Genomic DNA, 22,015 nt, shown 5'->3' with positions numbered 1-22,015 from the left:
ATTTGTAAATGTCTTTTTTTAATAAAATTCAGTTGACTTTAAGTATTATTTATTAATTTAGTTGCGAATACAAGCAGTCTCTTATGACGAATATAATACCTACTTAATTCATTGACGCTTCGATACAAAAAACGCATTAACACAATCTACTTCAATCAAATCTTTACATAACTGCATGCATACTATTAATATGGGCAACAAGGTTACTCTGATCCCCACAATGCTGTCCACACACAGAACATATTCCTCCTTCATGAGACCTGCTATGTTCTTTAAGATTCTTTCTCCTTGCATACGCTTTCCCACAGACCTCACATTTAAACTTCTTTTCTCCAGTATGAATAACCATGTGTCTTGTCAAACAGTGTTTGGAAAAGAATCTAGAATGGCACATGGGACATTCGTGATTCTTTTCTTGAAGATGCACCGATCGGATGTGAGTCAAAAGTGTATATTTCAAATCGTATTCACGGCCACAAGTGTCGCATCGGAACAAGCCAGTGCTTTGATTGTGTACAATACGCAGATGCTTAGTGCGTTGATAATTTGAGTTGAATCTCTCAGGGCAAATTGGGCATCGCCGTATGAACTTCTTTTGATGTACTCCTCGGGTATGCATCCGTCGTTTTTCAGCGCTGTTGAAGACCTTGTCACATTTCTCGCAGGGGAAACTACCTGATTCGTGGATCTGTTGGTGTCTTTTCAGTAGGTTTAATGATATGAACACTGTGCCACAAACTTCACAGCTATAATTATTAAAATGTTTGCTCATGTGGATTATAAGGAGTCTTAACTTAAGATATCTCTCACCGCATAATTGGCAGTCGAAATTCTTATCACCCAATTTGAATGGGATAATATTATCTTGAATTGTCAAGTCTATATCCTTTCCATGTTCTTTTAAATGGATTTTTAATGCTTCCAAATCGTGTAAGCTTTGCAAACAGATTTTACATTGCAAATGCGTTACGTCAACTTTTATATTTTTATCTCTTACTCGATTAGTCAATTCTTTACTCATTTCTTTAACGGTATGCTCAAAAATATGTTCTTTCAATTGATTCGATTCTAAATATCTTTTGGAGCAAATAAAGCATTTGTATTTATTATTCAAATGTATGAAAGGATAGACGAATGAGTTCTCGAAGATGATTAACACGTTTTGTTTCCAAGATTCGCTCTTATTTTTAACTTTCTTCAATTTCTTGAAGCATCCTTGTACAGTTTTAATCTTGTATATTTGAGATTCGTTGTTTTTGTTCCAATCGATGTCGTCTAAACAGACGGGTTCTTTCAAGACTGATATTTTTGGTGTGTTATCATTGACATTAAGTTTCTGAGTTTTATTTTTAATGTCATTCTGCTTTACGATTGTTTTCTCATCGTTTTCTCCGTTTACTTCTGTTTCATATTCCAACATGTCTAAGGGTATGGGATATTTGAGAACTGTCATTTTAATTTCTTGTCCGTCTTCGTCTTTCATAATAAGTGATGTTATTGATTCTTGGATGACTCCTAGAAGAAAAAAATTGGATGTATTTGATGCTCTTTAATTGGATCTATGTTTTTGTAGAATTAATTGTTTTTTTTTTTAAAGTCTCCCGCGTTTAGGAATAGAGTCAAGAAAAGTAATTTTAAGAAGTAGGGTTACGATGCAAATTAGTTATACGCACTACTTACAATTAATATATAATTTTATGAATTTTGATATATAAATACTTGCTAAGGTCGTATGGATGTTTGTTCCTCTTTCACGAAAAACCACTGAACGGATTTAGACGAAACTTGGTACACAGATAGATTATAACCAGGATTAACACATAGGATGGTTTTAATCCCGATTTTATGTTCCCGTGGGATCGTCCGATTTAGCTAGTAAAAAAATGTTATGGCTTTAATACTGTAATGCCATAATTAAGAGAGCAGATATGGGCGAATATTTAAATAATACCGAAAATGATTGTTATGCATTTATTTACTCAAATTTATTCTAGAGTTTTTACATTTTTCAGCTTAAACTACAGATATTTCAACATATCAGTAAGGGCGGTGCTATGTGTGCGTGATTGACAGCGATTGTTTATTATGGAAGCTTTAATTTGTGTGACAGTGACACACAAATGAAAGCTGTGTTAGTGCACAACGACACTGTATATTGAGTATTACTCACACATGACGACGTGCGTTTAGATAAACTGTTTTTTTTTCAGGATACAAAGAAAATAATCATGACACATGTTAAATTTGAGAGTCGCGCTGCTTCAGCTCGTAGTAAATATAACATTTTGAAACAATATTCTTTTTTTGTGATTCATTTATAGCGAACATGAACAACATGATCCTAATTAAAAACCTTTAGGACATTTTTCAATCATCAGATCACTTCTATCTCAGGAATAAATATGGCCGATTGACATATTTTCTATACAAAAGCTGTCAAAACGTCAAACATATTCGTCGCATAAAAGTTATCTGGCAGTTGAAAAATCAACCTTTACAAATATTAACTACCTGAAGGTGTACTTAAATGATTATAAAACTGGCAGTGTATTATATCAATTCATTGTATATTATTAATCTTAAACATAATTGATTTACTTTCTCTTCTTTATATTGATTAGTATATTTCAGCAGTTCGAAATAATGATGTTGATGACTTGTTTTAATATATATTTTTTTACAGCAGTAATCTGACAAGAAACTTTGATTCGATTTCCGCAACATATTAAGTGCTCGAAATTCGCAAACTCGAAAGCGAAATGTTATAAGCACAAATTATCCATTCTTCATTAAATCTGCTCATTTAAAAAGACGGTAGTTGGCCTCGATTGAATCGAACTGATTGATTGATTTAAAAAGCAAAAACTTCTAACAGGCCGAATACATTTTCCCTTTCACACAGAATCTATACAGAAAAAAAACTGAATTCAGAACAAAAGTCACCCATCCTATTCCAAAATGAATCCCTCACATTCTAACTATCTAGCATCTATCCCAAATCATGCATCCTCAGGTGATCCTTCAAATTCTTCCTCCTCAAGAACGCCATCCCACACACATCGCACTTATGATTCTTCTCGCCAGTATGTATAACCATGTGACGTTTTAAAGACTCCTTGTTGCAAAACCTCTGATGACAAACATCACACTGTTGGTTCCTCTCTTGGAGATGAACGGATCTTGTATGACAGATCAAATGATACTTTAAATTGAAGCCTCGTCCACAAGTCTTGCATTTATGGACTCTGGTCGCTTGATTGTGGACATCCTGCAAATGTATCGTCCTCTTGTAATTAGAGTTGAATCGTTCTGGACAGATGGGACATCGTCTTGGACACTGCTTTAAGTGTACGCCTCTAATATGTAAAGTTCTCTTGTAAGGAGTACTAAAAACTTTGTTACATCTATCGCAAGGAAAGTTCCCGGAATCGTGGACCTCTAAATGCTTTTTCAGTAGTCTTAAAGTCATGAAACCTGAACCACAAACTTCGCAGCTATAGTTGTTGAAGTGGACACTCATATGAATAACTAAAATTCTAACTTTGATGAAGTTCTGTTCACATATAACACAGCGATACGATTCGTCTATCAGATCTAGCTTGAACGGTATCAAATTGTCTTGGAGTTCAAGATCCACTGGTTTATCGTGGATTTCTTTGAGATGTCGCTTCAATTCCACTAGATTAGCTGGTCTCTCGGTACATAATTTACATGTTACATCACTCACATCGACTTTCAAAACGCTTTCTCTTCTATTATTGACTAATCTCTTTAAAGGCGCGAAAGTATGAGTTTCTCTCATGTGTGCTTTCAGTAAATTGATGTCTAAAAACGGCTGTGCACAAACAAAGCATTTGAACTTGTTATTTCCGTACACAAATGGGTAAACTGTCGAGAATTCAAAAACGATCAAAGCATTCTGCCTGATATCGGGATTCTTCCGAACTTTCGTTTGAATCGATTCTGCTTGTTCAACAAAAACTGGCGTGTCCGGGTAAGCGGGCGACGGACTTCGAGAAGGGCTGTAGGTATTCACAGGTGGATTTTTCAATGTTTTTAAGCTCCTTAGTTTTAGTCTACTGAAGTCTAGAACCGTGCCTAATGGTCTACAGAGACTCCTGTCGTAAGCAACTTGGAATAACGGCACGATTCTTCGATTCGACTCCGGCAATGTATCCGATCCTAGAAAAATAGAAATTTTAATGTAGTTGCACTTTTTATACGTGCGAATAACACCAGAACCCAGGATACGTTTTTAGGAAATAAAAGAGGATTATAAAACACATGGTTTATTCAATTCCTTGTTTTATTGTATTTTTAATTTATTGTTTAAGTTTATAGTAAAGGAGGTGATATATTTTGTAAATTATAAGCTAAACAATTTGCCTCTGAAATGTTTAATGAGATCCTTTCTTTTTCATTGTTATCTTTGAAATAAATAGGAGATAATATAGGTATTAAAATAGTGTTGGAAGTATATAAGAAAGTGGTTTTGTTATGTATAGAAAAAAAGAAAAAAAATTAATTAACATTAAAGCAATATTTACGAATAAGTAAATTAAATGTAATGATATTCAATTCATATAAGAATTTGAATCTTTTCAGGTGCCTACATATGATACACAATGATTGACAGATAAAAAGCCTCTTTTCCAAAACTGATTAAGTTGTCCAACGACATAAGTAACACACACAATTAAATAAACTCTATCCCAATCAGGAGTTACTCAATCAATTTTAAAATAAATTAAGTTTACAAATACACGATAGACAGAAACTGTCATTTTATCAGACGATTATGTCCTCGTAGACAACTCTAGATCAACAGCTGTTAAAGATCATGAAAAAATCCCATCCAAGTATCAAAACTCGTCAAGAATCAAGACTATCAACCTTAACGGGTTGCACAACGTTCGGGTGATGTATTTTAGTGTGATGTTTCAAACTACAATTCTGTACAAACGATCTGCCACATATCGTGCACACGAAACGGCGATCATTCTCATGGATCCTCATATGTTCTCTTAAAGTATATTTCCTGGCGTAAGACTTCTTACAAATGTTGCACTGATACTTCCTCTCCCCTCCGTGACGAATCATGTGTTCTTTTAACTCCGATTTGGAATAAAACTTCCATTCGCAAACATCGCACGCATGCCTTTTCATCTTCAAATGTACTGTCCTAACATGTACTCCTAATTTTCCACTCAAAGTGAAAACTTTTGGACACATCGTACATTTGAATTCTTTTAATTTTAAACCGTGGATTGAGGAAATATGTTTGTTTCTTTGAAAGTAGTTTCTGAAGGTTTCCGGGCAATGCGGACACCTGTGGCGTTTCACTTTCATATGGACGGTAGCGTAGTGTTCATTTTTGGCGTTGGTGGACCGAAAAACTTTGTCACAACTTTCGCATGCGAAAGATCCTGTTTCATGCGAAAATGCGTGGGTCCGCAAACGTTCTGGTGTTATGAAACCAGCTCCACATTGTTCACAGATAAAGTTTTGGTAATGTACATTCATGTGCTGATTCAAAGACTTGAATTCCGTGTACTTTTCAATGCAAAACGCGCATTGGAAGTCGTCCAATGTCACTTTGAACGGTAAGACGCCGTCACCGGATTTCGGGTCTAAATTCTTTTTATGTTTTTCTAGTAAATGCCATTTTAGAGTAACAAAATCTGGGATGAAGTCATCGCATAGCTTGCAGCCAACGTCTGTGATGTCAACTTTGACTAATTCGTACTTTTTCAGTTTCGCTAGAGCGTATTTGATTTGTGCGCTGTTTTGAAAGCTGTGTACTGTGTGATGCTGTCTTAGTTTGTCAGGGTCCGAGAACTGTTGCTCGCAATAGAAGCAGATGTACAGATTCTTCATCCATCTGAAGGGGCATATTTTTGAATACTCTAGTAGTAATACGGCCTGTTTTTTCCTAGCTTTAATATCTTCGGTGAATTGTGTTCGTTCGTCGTTCTGTGTCTGTCCTTCCCACTGTTTGATCTCTGTAAGACATTCTCCGTCTTGTGGGAGGTCACCTAAAATGAGAAATGATCGGGTTATGTTGTTTTCTTTTTCATGATTTCGTTTTTAACTTTCTTAACCGCTTAACTCGTACATGCTTTCGTATTTGTATCATCGTTTTGTTTTAGGTTAGCTTCGGTCCGCGTCTTTATCTATATCTTTTTTATACCAATTCTTAACGTGAACCGTTTTTAACTCTTCTCGTTGGCATAAGAGCATTTTGGTAATGAAAAGTGGTGTTGTCCAGAGCAGGACATTTATATTACAGTTCATTAATAAAATCAGAATGTACAAACTCTTCATTATGTTTTAGATTAAGTCCAAGTTAAAATAACTTAGCTTTTGTAATTACTGTTAATTAAAAACACTGAATTCATTTTGGTATTTTTTTAGTTATTAGGTGAAAATGTTTCCTCTTCTGATAGCAGTCCGATGTAGTTGTTATAAAAGAGGATAACTAAGAACATTGTCAAAAGAAAACGACTATTTGCTATATATTAATTCATTTATTTCAATAAAGGACATTGGATTATAATACTCATTTTAAAACTAAGAGATCATTTAATACAGAGTAGCCATGTGTTTAATTAGACTACATTTTATTTATTTTCGATCCGATCACAGCACTAAATATATTTTTGTGTGGTAACATTGTAAAGCCATGCTCTTATTTTTCGTGGTGAAACGCTAATGACTTCAACCCACTCCGAGGACATGGCGTGAGGAAATGTCGGATTCTGACCGACTAAAAATATCGCGGGCCTTTTCAACTGCTTGAGCCAAAGCTACGAGATCGTATCCGCACGCTCTTCGCGGCCTGTGGCTCTGGCCGGTTGTAGACATGAATTGAGAACGGTTGCGAGAGGGAATACATTTTGAATTATCTAAGGGACTTAATAGATCTTTAATATTTATACCAAGTCATCATCCCTTTTCTATTGAAATATATTCGATTATCAAGAGTAAGCCTTCTGATGGGACCTCTAGGATATAGTTTATTAATAATAAAGGGTATTATACGTTTTATTGACTTATTTTACGAGTAATATTGATATATCTAGCTAAGGTAGTAGTTGAACTGTGTGATCTAATCGGATGATAGCATATATACCTAAATACGTTCATCAGTTGTCTAGTACTCATAATACAAGCTTACTTAGTTTGAGACTAGATGGCGCTGTGTGAAAGTTGTGTTATATAATATGGTTAAAACAGTCTATGTGTGTCAATAATTTTAAAAACCGTTACAGTGGTTATATTTTACGTTTAAAAATCGATCAAATCACCTATCTATGTTACAATTCGTTATAAATAATGTTTTATTTAAGTGTGTATATTTGAATTATTATTTAAATAACATGTACTAGAGAAAGACAGATAGATTGTAAAAATGCGTTGTAAGTTTTTTTTTTGCATTCAAAGTATATGATAGACAGTCACAGCTAATATTTCGTAATCGTTTCAGTACGGTTTACTCACGCGTATTTATAAGGATTGCCCAACTACTTTCGGACTTAAACGGAGTCCGCAATCATGGGTTGCCGTTGAGTAACAGACGCGTGATTTAGCCGCTCTTAAACAATTAGATGTGTAAACGTTTAATATTGATTCTTTTTATATTAATAAGTTAATTATAGAATACAGGTATTCTAGTTGAACAGAACCGCTATTAATTCTGCTAAATTTCGAAGACATCGTGCATAATCACTACGTTTTAGTTACAAGATTTCATATTCATTTATATCTTCCTAATAATATCTTTGGTAGTATGAGATCACCATATATTTTATACATTTATAGTAACTATCGTGAGAATTATTCATTATTAAATGATGCAATGATACCCACGCGAAGTGGGTATCAGTTAGGTATCCAGTTAGGTATCAGGAGTGCCCGATCATCAATCAGTGATATCTTGTAATATAACATCTTTCTTCACATTTCAGTTGACATCATCAAAGATAACATAGCCGTCAAAGGTGACATATTCAGTGGTGTTCTTTATTAAGGTGCTTTGAGGTAAAACCGAAAAAGAGTATTCCGAATTTCCAATGAGTATAATTTATACAAACTTGGCAATAGGTTTTAAACTGCCAACGACACTCATTTTTTTGTTTGTTGTTCCGGTTGGATTTTACAACTCAATTTTGAGCAAATTCCCGGTTAGCAGGCAGCGAACGTATGGAAACAATCGATGGAACATTAATATTAAACAACCAATGACTGGTAAAATAAAATCGGAATTACCCCAACGCACCTTACATCTTTGTGTCAAATACGATTTACATAAAAACCTTGCTTTTATGCTTGGGATGTTTCCTTTTCATATGAATCCTCAATCTAAAACTATGAGAGAATTTCCTCTTACAAAACCTGCAGAAAACGTCAGAACGATCGTGCACCTTTAAATGAAAGCGGACATACTTCTTCTGAGAGAAACATTTCTTGCAGATATCGCACTGATATTTCCTCTCCCCACTATGAGTTAACATGTGGTCTTTCAAGTCAGATTTTTGATAAAACTTCAAGTCACACTCTTCGCAAGTGTGATTTTTAATTTGGAAATGCACTTGTTTCTTGTGGACGTCCAATTTCCCTTTCAAAGTGAAGACTTTCGGACATAAATCGCATTTGAACTCCTCGAAAAAGAATCCGTGGACAGAGATCAGATGCGTCTTCTTCTCGCGGTATTTTTTGAAGGTCTCGTCGCAGTACGGGCATCTGTTACACTCAGCTTTGTTATGAACATCTCTGATATGTTTTTTTAGAGCTTTCAAGTGGCGGAATTTTTTGGGACAGTCTTCGCATGAGTGTTGGCCGTCCTCGTGGATAGCTTTGTGGGAGTAAAGACGATCAGGGGTAATGAACCCAGCCCCACATTCCTTGCAAAGGTAATTCTTGAAATGGACATTAATGTGCTCGTTCAACGGCTTAAAAGTCGCGTATTTCTGGCTACAAAACGTGCACTCATACTCGTTCAAATAGATTTTGAATGGGAGACATTCATCGTTTGTGTCTAGGTTAACTTTCGTCCCATGCTTATCGTATAAATGAGTTTTAAGGTATATGAAGTCTGGTATCGGTTCATCACAGAGTTTGCAACCCATGAAAGTGATATCGACCTTGACGGGATCGCGTGTTTTAAGTTTGATCAGTGCATCAGTGACCTCTTTTGTCGTTAATTTGTGTTCGGAGGTATGATGCCTCAAGTCATCTGGATCGGAAAATTTCTCGCTACAATAGAAGCAGACAAATTTGCTGTTTATGAATTTGAATGGGCAGATTGTTGAAGCTTGTAGTAAAGCAACCGTTTGTTTTCTTCTCACAGCCCTTTCAGCAGGTTTTTTGCTTACATTTGAATTGTTACCGTCCGGTGAATCGTCACCTAGAACGAGAAACACATGTTATCCATTTTCTTACTTGTTACGTATATTATTCTAGTCACAACAATCAAGATGAAAAAATAAAACATTTAGACACTGAATACTGACTAATTAAAAACTCACGTGATCATATTGCTTTTGTAGACGTTGCGTTATATGCTTCGTTCGGTATTACCTAAAGCTAACCGAGTGGGATGGGTTACCACACCAAAGCCAATGGGAGCATCGTGTAGCTTGTTCGATCCCGTGGGGGTAAGCATTTATGTGATCCACGAATGCTTGGGTGTCTTGTACATATGAAGGTTTGTGAAAACCCGCGACACAAGGATTTAATTACTTTGTGCGGTAGTAATGAACTATAGCCCTTTCTTTCAGAATGTAGATATATTTTTTGTTATGTTTTTTTTTATTTTTTTATGCGGACAACATCACATACATTGTTCTGAACCTAAAGTAAGTTGCTAAAGCACTTGTGTTATGGAATTCAGAAACAACGAAGGTCCCACAAACACCCAGACCCAAGACAATGTAGAAATGTGAATTCTTACATTGACCCGACCAGGGATCGAACCCGGGACCTCAGAGCTAGCGACACCTTGAAACCGGTGCGTACGCCACTCGACCACGGAGGTCGTCAAACAAAGACAACTTAGAAGCTCTAATAGCAAGGATAATAAATCTTAAATGTTACGTAATTCAATTAAGTTATTATAAAAGATTAGAGTAAAGAAAACGCCACCATATTAACAATAAATTTATTGAAGTATTTCATTTTCATTTTCAGATCTTATTTGCGTCAACTATACTATACATCATACAATATATGTGTACTAACTGTACAATAACTTTACAGATCTCCAGTCAATAAATTAGAATATTTTTAGGATTAGTTGTAAACTAGCTTTTGCCCGCGACTTCGTTCGCGTGGAACAGTGACTTCCGGCAGATTTTTGGTTTTACTCACATAGTTCCCGATCTCGCGGGATTTTTGAGAAGTTCCCGCTCCCGCAGGATTTTTGGGATAAAAACTATCCTATGTCCAACCAAATGCGTGTAACGAAACCATAGCGCGATCTATTTCGATCCCAACGCCATCTATCGACCATAGTGACAACTCGGATTATTTATCTATACTCCGTTCGGGCATTTTCTTTGTACTAAAAGTAGTATTATATTTTTTATATGTTATTTAATTATTTTTTTCATACCTTTTTACTATTTATTTACTTTTTTCTGATGGATTTTCCGATGAATTAAAACAATAACATGAATCGAACACGTGTAATGACACCATTGCGCGATTAACGCCATCTATCTACGGAGCATAGGAACAGCTCGACATTTGACCAATAGATGGCACTATTATATAGTATGTCCGTAATAAATTTTATTTTTTATTTTTATTTTTTGTAATAAAAACTATCCTATGTCCTTTCTCAAGTTTCAAACTATGTCTGTACCAAATTTCACACAAATCGGTTCAGTAGTTTAGGCGTGAAGAAAAGACAGACAGACAGACAGAAAGACAGACAGACAGACAGAGTTACTTTCGCATTTATAATATTAGTTTGGATTAAGAGTGATGAAAGAAACTGCATTCATTTGCCATAAGACTAATTCAAATTAGCGAACTTAAGCCTCACGTATGATAATTTATTGTATCCACATCACGCGATACACACAACAACAATTTCATAATAAGTCTTGAAAATATAAACGTTTTATGATACAAACAGAGCGAGGCATACTCCTTTATACAACATTTCGACAGTTAGCGTTCACAGTGAACGCTCAAAAGGAATTGACAGATAAAAAGTCACGTGATCTACCGAAACGAATTGGAAACATTTGAGGCTTTGAGCATCTATAACTTTCACGAATGTTAAAATGTAATTTGTATAGATTGACAGCAGCAGGTTATAAATAAAGAGCTGAAGATGATTTCACATCACGATAATTTAAATTAGCAATCAAATGACGATGATGACAGTATACTTGTTGCCGTCAATTGGTATTTGGATGTGCAATATACTTATGAGCATGGGGTTATGGCACAAATTAGGACCAGCCTATATACGTCCCATAGTTGGGCACAGGCCGGTTCCCGAGCAGGCAAGGCTTGTGATCAAGGCTCACACTAGCTCACCGCGGGCGAGTTCAGATTAAAATATTTGGAAACAGGTTTCCTCCCGATGTTTCCCTTCGGCGCTTGAAAGTGGTGTCTTAGAATATCAAGAAGCATATATAATTTTGAAAACGACACATTGGTGGGTACTTTGACTGCGTTGGGATCGAACCTACATATCGTACTAACAAACCCATGTGTAAAACAAGGCCACGACGACATCTTCCAAGTAATTATCAAAATATGTATAAAGCTTTTCAAAATCTAAAAAACATTCTTCAAATGCGTGGGATGATGCACTCTAACATGTTGCTTCAAACTACAATTCTGAATAAACGACTGCCCACAAACCGGACATATAAACCTCCTATCATTATTATGAATCCTCATATGTTCCCTTAAAGTTTTTAACCTAGCGTATGACTTCTTGCAAACATCACACTGATATATCCTCTCTCCACCGTGCTTGATAGAATGTTCCTGAAGTTCGTAATTCGTGAAGAACTTCATGCCGCAAATTGAGCATACGTGGTTCCGTTCTTGAAGATGCTGGAAGCGAATATGAGCTGTTCTCCGACTGCATAGATCGAAGACTTTGGGACAAGATGGGCATGGGAAGACAGCTGTTTTTTCTCCATGTATAGTATTCAAATGTTTCAGCCTATGTTTGTAGGACGCAAATTTCTCGTCGCATATCGGGCATTTGTAACGCTTGTTCGATCTGTGGATTTTCGCGTTATGTGCGTATAAAGATGCGTAAGACGGGAAGATATCTTCGCATCGTTTGCAAGGGAAGTCTCCTCTTTCATGCGTCCTCGCGTGGTTTACCATTCGTTGTGAAGTCGCGAATCGTTTTCCACACGTCTCGCAGATAAAATGTTCGTAATGGTCGTTCATGTGCTTGTGCAAGCTCAAAAACATTTCGTAAGTTTTACCGCATATTTGACAGCTGTGTTCATCTTTGCTTAATTTGTAAGGTAGCACACTATCCCCATAAGTGCAGTCTATGATTTTTCCGTGTTCGACCGGCATATGTATTTTGAGCATAGCGTAATCGTTGAGTTGTACCCCACATATTTTACATATCGTCGTCGCGAAATCCATTTTCAGAGGCTCATATTTCCTCGGTTTCAGCAGCTGTTTGACTTCAGAGTGATGGATTTGATTGTGTTCTCTTAATTTTTCTGGTTCTATGAAAGTGTTTTTGCAAAAGAAACATAGGTAAGTTCCTTTTCGGTATTTGAAAGGGTATGCTGTCGAGTAATCCATGATTGTTGAGATATTTTTTCTGAAGATTGCCCGTTTCTGGTAACCCTCTCTTGCTGTAGATATCGTTGGAGGTCCGTTATATTCCGTATCGGACTCCAACTCCGTCTTAATCTCTGTATCCTGTGTTTTTCTTCCTAAAAATAGAAAAATTCCAATATAGGCTGTTGATGTTTTCTTTTTATCCTTTAAGCATTGCGAGCTACTGCTACGTATTGTTTTGGCGTATTGTTACGCATTGCATGATTAACTTGGGAAGTATATAAAATGAAAAACATTTCTGTTTTTCAATCAACATATGGATTACCAAAAATTACTTGCTCTTACACTTTTTATGTAATAAAATTAGATATTTAAACGGTCGAAGAAAAAGAGGTTTCGTTATATATATGGAGTAATAGGAAAAGTTTAAAATTGACAGTCAATTCTCGTAGTTCATTGGCAGATATCTCATCCGCAAAAAAACTTCGCTAATGTTTTTACACGATCGGTTAATCTTGACGAAATGATGTAAGCAGCTCTTTCGGTCTTCTACTATACATATAGGACTTATGTCAGGGTAAAAATACATTTTCAATAATTTCAACTTTGATAGTAATTTAATTAGGTTAGGCCCTAATCGTGAATAAAGAAAACAAAGCAATTAATAATAAATATTTATTGTGAATAAATAACCTCAATACATTTGCGAGAGCCGAATCTTCTTCAACGGCTCAGCCGTGGGGTGATGCGTCTTCATATGATTTTGCAAACTACATTTCTGGACGTATGCATTATTGCAATACTGACAGACAAAACGTTTATCATTATTATGTATTCGCATATGTTCCCGCAAAGTTTTCGCCCTAGCGTACGCTTTTTTACACACCTGACATTGAAACTTCCTTTCCCCGACGTGTTTAACAATGTGATTTCGCAACTGAGCCGCAGTTACAAATTTGTACGCGCAGAAATCGCAAGAAAACGACTTTAATCGTATGTGCACTTGTTTTATATGCTTCGTTCTTTGGTTACACATGGCAAAAACAGCTGGGCAAAGTTTGCAGGGATACTCAATCTTTTTATCGTGTGACTGCTTTAAATGTTTGCCCCGATCTGAGTAATTTTTAAAGCTTTCTTTGCAATATGGACATCTGTATCTATATTCCGGACCGTGTGTTAAAGCTATGTGACTGTTCCTTAAAACTCTTGTGGGGAAGACCTGGTCGCATTTAGTACACTTGTAATGAACTGATTCAGCCGAATCGTGGATCACTAAGTGTGCTCTTAATCTATGGATCGTGGAGAAAGCTTTGCCGCATAAAAAGCAAATCGTGTTCGGATAGTGCGTGTTCAAATGAGTATTTAATTTCGAGAATAATTCAAAAGTTTCATCGCAGTGAGTACACTGGTACTCTTTGCCGGACAAATTAAACGGGGTAACACCTAACCCGTGTTCTTTTATTATAAGTTTATTATGATTAGAAATTAAATGTTCGCAAAGAGAATCTATATCTTTGCAGTTGGTAAGGCACAATTCGCATCTAAGATCAGTGACTTCAACTTTTATATTCGCGAGGGTTCGTGCGAAACGCATCGCTTCGATCCTATTCGGGTGTTCAATAACGTGGTTTTTGACACCACAGAAGTCGCCGAAGGACTGTGGGCAGTAGGCACAAGTGAAAGAACCTCGTTTCCAACGGAATGGGCAAACGTTGGAGGACTCTAAGATAATGGCGGCATTATCCCTGTGATCATTGTACTTGCGTTTCGGTCTCCATTTAAGTTTGAGTTCGACGAGCCCTAAAATCAAAAAGAAAATGTCACTATGCAGCGAGGATTGTTTGGTGGAGGGGACTATTAGAATGATAAATCAAATTGGACCTATTTGATTGGAAATTGAGCATACATCATGCTGGGTGATAGTTATTGTGTTAAATGCGTTGTTTAATTTTATTCAGGTAAAACAAAAGCGAAATGAAATAGCTGAGATCTAAATGAGTTTTGTTCTTATTCTTTTTTATTATCATTTAAGAGGCGAATTGAATAATCATATGTTGAAACAATTTACTCACGCAGATCAAGCGGGATCGCCCGACTTTTTACCAACATTTAAATACTCTAAAATGTTGTAAAAATGACTTTAATTCTTATTACAATAGATAAGTTGTACTGTCCTTTTATCCGTTGTAACTATTATGACCCAGCTAATCATACTTCACTCTATGCGTTCTCAAATGCCTGAGCAATTTCGATTTGCTGACGAAATTCGACGGACAATTGGGACAAAAATGTCGTTTGTCTACATTGGCATGAGTCAAGCGTATATGCCCAGCACGTTTCGAACTGGTTTCAAAGGACTTGTCACAAGAATTACAATAGTATTCCTTTCTCTGTTGCGCGTGAGTTTCAACTAAATGCTTGGCTCTAGAGTGGTAAGTTGTGAACAGCTCTGGGCATCGCGGGCAAGCGTATCTGACGCCCTTACGATGTATGCGCATTCTATGACACATTCTTGCCGCTCTCGTCTCCAAAATCTCATCACATTCGCCACAAGGAAAACTACCTTTTTCATGTGATTGTACATGTTTTCGAAACCTAGATTTGGACACGAAAGCTTTGCCACAAGCGTCACAGATATAGTTCTTATAATGAGTGTTCATATGTTCATTTATTTTGGAAAAGGATAGGAACTGTTCGAAGCAGATTTGGCAGGTAAAATTTTCATCATCTAACTTAAAAGGGAGGACGCCGTCGCTGTATTCAACGTTCAACGTTTTCCCGTGTATTAACAAATGATCTTTCAAAGAATCTATCCCGTTTAACAGTCTGCTACAGAGTCGGCAAGCAAGTTCAGCGATATCAACTTTCACCATGTTATTTTCCGTGAGTTTCGAGAAAATACTATTAGTAGGCGTTTCGTTTAGGTGGTTAATTTTCACATGATCGCGTAAGAGAGGTATGTCTACAAATTTGGCTTCGCAGTATGAACAGAAGAAGGCGCTATGGAACCATCTAAAGGCCCAGGCCGTGGAACATTCTAGAAGAATGATAGCGTTACGTCTCATCATGGTTTTTGAGATTCGTTTCTCGGATTCTTCGGGGAGTTCGTTGTTGGCGCGTCGTCGCCGGCGCATCTGACGCGCGCTCACGTTCTCCTTTAACTTCCTAACGCGCCTAACGCCTATATTCCCCATCGTTTCGTTAGGGGAACCTAAAACAGAAACACTACGTTATTGTGAGACTTGAAGTACCATCTCCCCGAAACATGCAAGTTTTTAAATATTTTTTGGTTTCAGCAATTAAAACCTGTTTTCATACAAATCTATAATAAGTATTTTCATTTAACCACGGAAAATCGATTTACCTATCTGTTACGACATACCTAGTTTTCATGGCATGCCTGCAATTCAATAATTTTTTGTCAATAACTTTCATAAGAGACATTAAGGCATCATATGACGTTATATAAAACCTCCTCCTCGCATAAATGCAATCAAACACAAAATTGATAAAATGATTTTATTAGAAAAATAATACTGAAAACATTAGGTACTTAAGTTGTTGGCGCTTATAATAATCTTAACCTCGTCACTAGGAACTAGATCAGTCAAGGCATTCGGGACTCTCTGCGTGCGTTGTTTTAACGGGACGCTTCTCCACCTGGTAGTCACATCCTGATGCGTTTTCAGATGAGTAGACAACGCCCTGTTTCTCAAAAACGACTTCCCACAAACCGGGCAATGGAAATTCCGTTCCCCAGTGTGACGAATCATGTGTCTTTTCAATTCATAATTCGTTCTGAATTGCCATTCGCAAAAATTGCATCCGAAGTTCAATTGTGGGGGAAAATGGACGGATCGGACGTGGATAGCTCGTTTGCCGCTCGTTTTAAAACTAAGTTCGCAATGAGGACATCTGTAGGACACTTCTCTTTCACTATGAGCGTTCTTCATATGATTTATCCTATCGTAATAGTTATCGAATCGCATGTTGCAGTGAGGGCATTCGTATCTAGGAGCTTTAGGATGAACTGAGGCTTTGTGAGAATCTCGGGCGGCTCTCATAACAAAAATCCTCCCGCATTCATTACACGGAAACGAACCTGAGATATGTACTTCCGAATGCTTCCTTAACCTCGGTCCCGTCATATATCCTTTGCCACAAGTCGCGCATATATAATGCTGATAATGTATATTCATGTGCTCGTAAACTTTGAGGAAATTATTGAATTTTTCAGCACAAATGAAACATCTCCAACATTGCTTGTTCAAGGCGAATGGGAGTACGCCATCAGGATGATTCGGATCAAAATCTAGTCCATGTTGAATAACATGTTCTCTTACTTGGGATATATTCGTGAATGGTGCTGAACAGAACGTGCATATAGCATCAGTCACATCCACATTTATAAGTGTAAGCTCTTTGAATTTGCTGTAAATATCTTTCATATTATGGTGCGTGGAACAAGTCCGTACATGATTACGGAGTTCGAAGCAGTCTGTGAAGTTTTCCTCGCAGTAGGCACACTTAAATCTGTTCTTCTTCCATCGGAAGGGCAGGAAGGTCCAACAGTCCAGTATGGCCGTAGCATTTTTCTTTGTGGATATCCTCGCTTCGGATCTTGCGCTCCTAACATATTTTGGCTTGGCTATCTTTTCTATATCACCTTCGAGTTTTATGTTAACTTCGCCCGAAAGTCCTTGTATTCCTAAAAATAGAAAATTTCAGTCAGATCTCTTGCCAATCGTTTTTCTTCATCTTCTCTTAACATTACTTGTTTGTGTTTGTTTTGTTTCTCTTCAAGAGCGTATTATTAGTGGTATTTAACTGTTACTCTTGTAATTATCCTGAAAGATTCATCCTTTGTTTTTTTTCCATTATTTATTTATGCGTCAATTCAAGAGGGATTATTGAACTATTATTTGTTTAGGATTGAAGTATATAAATACTTTTAATACGAATATGCTTCTGAACGAAGTCATGTTTCGTCATAAAAAAAGTTTCTGTGGTGTGAATAACTTCAATGAAATAAAAATGCAGTATAAATTATAATCTGTTTAATGTACTTATTGCGTATCTATTTTCTAACTTAGGTCTTTAATAATGTATAATATAAAAAAAATGTTTTAACAATAAATAATAAAACTACGTAATCGCTACGTAAAAACTAGAATACAATGTTTAAGACACGTTGAATGCTGATGAAAGTAAAAATCCGTCTGATTTTCACGTTGTCTGCATAAACCGCCAGCGTCTAGCAGATCAACCACTAATTCTTAAAGAAATATTATTGCAGTTACGGAAGACACTAGACCATGTAATACGCTGTCGGCTCCACAATTATATTACCTCAAGTGGTATCACCACTGCTGTGGCCATACCATCAGGTCAGTAATAACTCGATGCTAGACAGACTAATAATACGGACTTATCTTTTGAGGGATAGTTCAGAGTCATGGATTATGGTTGAGGAAGCGTGACAGCGCAATACATTGTAAAGCGGCATCTCTTTTTTTACAATCGCAATAATATTACTCGAAGATATAGTACACCCGCAGAACTCAATTCCACAGATCCTATCTTGGTTAGCCACTGACAGTTATACAAATTTCGACGTAGCAGTCAAAAAGCTGAAATACGCGTACTGTCATCAAACATTCAACATGTCTATGCATATTGGAACATCACATGTCTATTATCAAATGACATAGCGAATATTTAGAGAGCTTTTTGCTTATAAACATTGAAACTTTTATTTACAGATTGCACAACATGATCTATGTTTTAGAGATTGCTAGGATCCAGAGGGCTCCTTAAAAATATTGCAATCATGGAAGAGTGGGTACGTATCGGGTTGGCAGTCCATCGGGATCCTCGTTAGGGACCATGGGTTCAACAGCCACGTGTCTTGTATCACAATAAAGACTGTTAAAGGATCATGCCATTTGAAACCAACCTACTTTTATTTAAGATGAGGATAATTCTTGTCAATTTTAGTTATTACAAAAGTAACAAATCCTTTTGGGTTGAGCCCCTGAGCATTTCCAGTCCGACATTTTGTTTTTTCTTTAAATACCTATTAAAATGATTTGCAATTAAAAAACATTCTTATTATTGTCTATTTCCATTTACATATTTTTTAGTGATGTTATATGGTGAGTAACTTGGAAAGTCTTGTAAATAATAAATGCATGTATACTCAAGTGTGTTAACGCTTTAATATGAGATCCATAAGTTATATAACGTTTCCGACACATGTCGTTAATATTACATCTATGAAATTAATTCAATTAGCGAAAATTATGACTTGAGCGAGTCGTTTATAAAGTAAGACATGTATTAATTGATGCTACGGTTTACTCAAGCGTAATTTATTTACCCGACTAGTATCCGACCCAGCCAGTCCTTAATCGACGAATCGATCGAAGAAGCGATCCTGCCGCCGCGTCAGCTCATGATTAAGGACTCCGGTTAGGTCCGAAACTTGTCGAGCAATCCCTGAAACTCTTGCATCTTTTATTTATGGTTCGTCCTCACCAAGGTTACCATTAAAAAGACATGTTAATCTCAAATGGATATAGCTATCAAGTACTGTACACTATTCGTTGTGGTACACACAATACCTAGCATTGCGAAATGTCTTCCATTCATATCTGAAATAGTTTTAGTTTAAAAGGTGTTGCTTGGTAGAATCCCAGATTCGCAACTTTTTAAATCTTCTCATAAATCGTTATAAGTGAGCGTACAACGTTTCGAGATATTTATGCGACACATTTTACAATTAAAATAAACTTATTCAATATTTACCTAAAAATGGACACTTTATCAACTAAAATTATCATCAGTCAAAAATATACACTAATTGAATGGACATTATTTAGCAGTTGCCCGACTCCGTACTTTCGTAACTCTCACAGAACAATGACATGTATTTCGATTAATTTGGCAAGAATACAAGCGCTGTCTACCCGCAAATAGATTATTCTATCATCTTTCTGCCTTGCTAGCCAAGTTCCACTTCTAAAATCGTTGACTTCAATAGAAAACGCACGAAATTATAAAGAAGTACAAGTCTTTGTCACTCGCTTCCGGCAATCGGCCTATTAATTTGATAAAGCAATTTCTGACAGTGTCGTGTAACGAACACACTTGGGAACAATAATACTTATGACCACTAGAATATACAAAGCGATTTTCGGTTAGATTCCGATGCATGGTATGCCAGGTATGAGTCACATGATTCACCCAAACGAAATATTGTTTCTACACAATTGAGCGTTATTTAAATACGCGGTAAGGTGTCAAGCCAAGTTCAAGTAAGAGAATTGGCTTGCACCATGTGATCACACGTATCTAACATTTGGAGCCATTCTACTGTTGTTAACGATTGTAGAAATTACATCTGGCTAGAGAAGTGGTGTTTGAAGAGACAAATGCTTTAGGTCCTGTCGTTTCTTCTCGTAGACTTTTCTTAGTCGATTGCTTCGAGCTCAAAAGAATAAAAAGACATGTTAAAGTCATGAAATATCCTAATTACAGAATAAATGATTTAATTTCATTCAATAACTTAGATACAAAGGAATAATTAGTAGTTACTCAATACAATATCATTTATGATACTTATTTTCCATATCCCAGTTTTTAGGCATAGCATATTAATTTCTGTAGTCCAACATTTCAAAGAGATCACACATGAAAATGCTTTTTCGCGATATGCTTGTCGAGCGACAGTTTAGAAGCGAAAGCTCTAGAACAACTGCCGCACGGATAGCTATATTCCGTCTCTTTCTTAGTCCTGTGCGCTTTCACATTGTGATGGTATTTCTGCGAGCGAGTTTTAAACGTCATATGGCATGTCGTACACTCATACATCTCAGCTCCAGGCTTGTAGTTGTGGAACTCCATTAGGTGCCGTTTCCGAAGCTCCCAAGTCGCAAATCTTGGCTTCTCCTTGCAATAAACGCACATATAAGGTAACGTTGTGTGTTGGGTCTTTATATGTATGTTACGCTCATCTAGCGTTGTGAAGGTAGCTACACAACGACTGCAAGTATACTTGTTGTCATGAGGTATTTTTGTGTGAGCTTTCAGGGCAGATTCTGTTATAAAACCTTCGCCGCAAGTATCGCAGACGTAGTTCTGAAAGTGTTCGGCCGTGTGCTTTTTTAAGGATATAAAATCTGAGAATTGGATTTTGCATATGGCACATTTCCAGCTTGAGCCATCGTTTAATTTGAATGGAAGGACGCCAGGCTGTACATCAGCGTTCAAAGGCTGCTTATGATCATTTTTCAAATGAGCCATCAAGTCATCCAAAGTGTCAATATGCATAAAGCAAAGTTTGCACTGCAAATCCGTGATATCAACTTTAAGGAATTCTTTGCGTATTTTTCGACTGAATACGAGTTGTATATCAAAGTTGGCGTGTCGAGATGCCATGTGAGCTCTCAAGCCGATCGGATCGTTTGATTGCACTCTACAAAAAACGCAGTTAAAATTCTGACCCCAAGTTCTAAATGGACAGGCTGTGGAACATTCTAGAATAATCTCAGTATTACTTTTATATTTTAAGGCTTTTCCAAATCGCGGGTTGTACGACGATTTGTAGCATCTGAAATTCCGTTCGTGTTGTCTCAAACCGTGGTCGGATAGGAAGGTGGCACCGCATTTGTCACATGTGAAAATCTTCATGTGAGTTCGCAAATGTACGTTAATTTGAGAGAATTTTGCGAATGTTTTTTCGCATTCGAGACAAGTCCATCGTCCATTCGGCCCTTGCCTATACGGTAAAACACCGAAGGGCACATCGAAATTAACTTTAATATCGTGGTTCTGCGATATATGGGACATAAAACTATCAATATTAGGTATTTCTTGAGAGCACATGTTGCATTTCAGATCAGTTATCTCAACTTTAAGAGCATCGTATACTTTGTAAAACGCGCTGTTGTAGTCTGCGGTGGAATGGTCTGTTTTCATATGTTCCCTTAAAGCCGCCATGGGTTCGAACTCGTCATGGCAGTAGGAACAAACGATCCTATTGAAACGGGTCTTAAAGGGGAAAGCCGTGGAATGCTTTAGAACGAGCACAGCGTTTTGCCTCTGTGGGTTCTGGCCAACGGACCGTTCGAACAATCTTTGTTTTGGTTTAGTTTCGTTCTCAATTAGTCCGAGATCCTTTGTGTGCCCTAAAAAAGAAAAGAATTTATCATTATTATATTCTATTACATCGTCTTTT

General features: G+C 36.8%; 2 protein-coding genes across 9 annotated transcripts in view; both read right to left on the bottom strand.

Annotated features, from left to right (window-relative positions):
* Window positions 1–84: 84 nt before the first annotated feature.
* Window positions 85–22,015, bottom strand: part of LOC113505446 (zinc finger protein 287-like) — a 53,886-nt gene continuing 31,955 nt past the window's right edge. Inside the window, exon 5 of one of the 8 annotated variants that reach the window (XM_026888127.1) lies at window positions 85–1,515. In XM_026888127.1, coding sequence (XP_026743928.1) covers window positions 164–1,515 — 1,352 coding nt within the window. In that variant the 3' untranslated portion in view covers window positions 85–163. Of the gene's footprint in view, window positions 1,516–2,497; window positions 4,183–4,795; window positions 6,036–8,223; window positions 9,407–10,973; window positions 12,933–14,925; window positions 15,989–16,285; window positions 17,486–18,975; window positions 21,966–22,015 lie in introns of those variants that run through there. The other 7 variants (XM_026888128.1, XM_026888131.1, XM_026888134.1 and 4 more) reach the window with 7 other exon arrangements.
* On the bottom strand, window positions 13,439–14,928 carry LOC113505452 (zinc finger protein 85-like). The gene is made up of 2 exons (XM_026888145.1): window positions 14,850–14,928; window positions 13,439–14,577 (listed from the first exon to the last, which is right to left on the bottom strand). The coding sequence occupies exons 1-2, from the start codon at window positions 14,884–14,886 to the stop codon at window positions 13,472–13,474; spliced, it is 1,143 nt and encodes a 380-aa protein (XP_026743946.1). The 5' UTR covers window positions 14,887–14,928; the 3' UTR covers window positions 13,439–13,471.

This window comes from Trichoplusia ni, chromosome 26 (genome assembly GCF_003590095.1).
Source record: "Trichoplusia ni isolate ovarian cell line Hi5 chromosome 26, tn1, whole genome shotgun sequence".
NCBI classification, from domain to species: domain Eukaryota; kingdom Metazoa; phylum Arthropoda; class Insecta; order Lepidoptera; family Noctuidae; genus Trichoplusia; species Trichoplusia ni.
The sequence above is the reverse complement of the archived record's forward strand: the minus strand, read 5'-3'. Positions and strand labels throughout refer to the sequence as shown.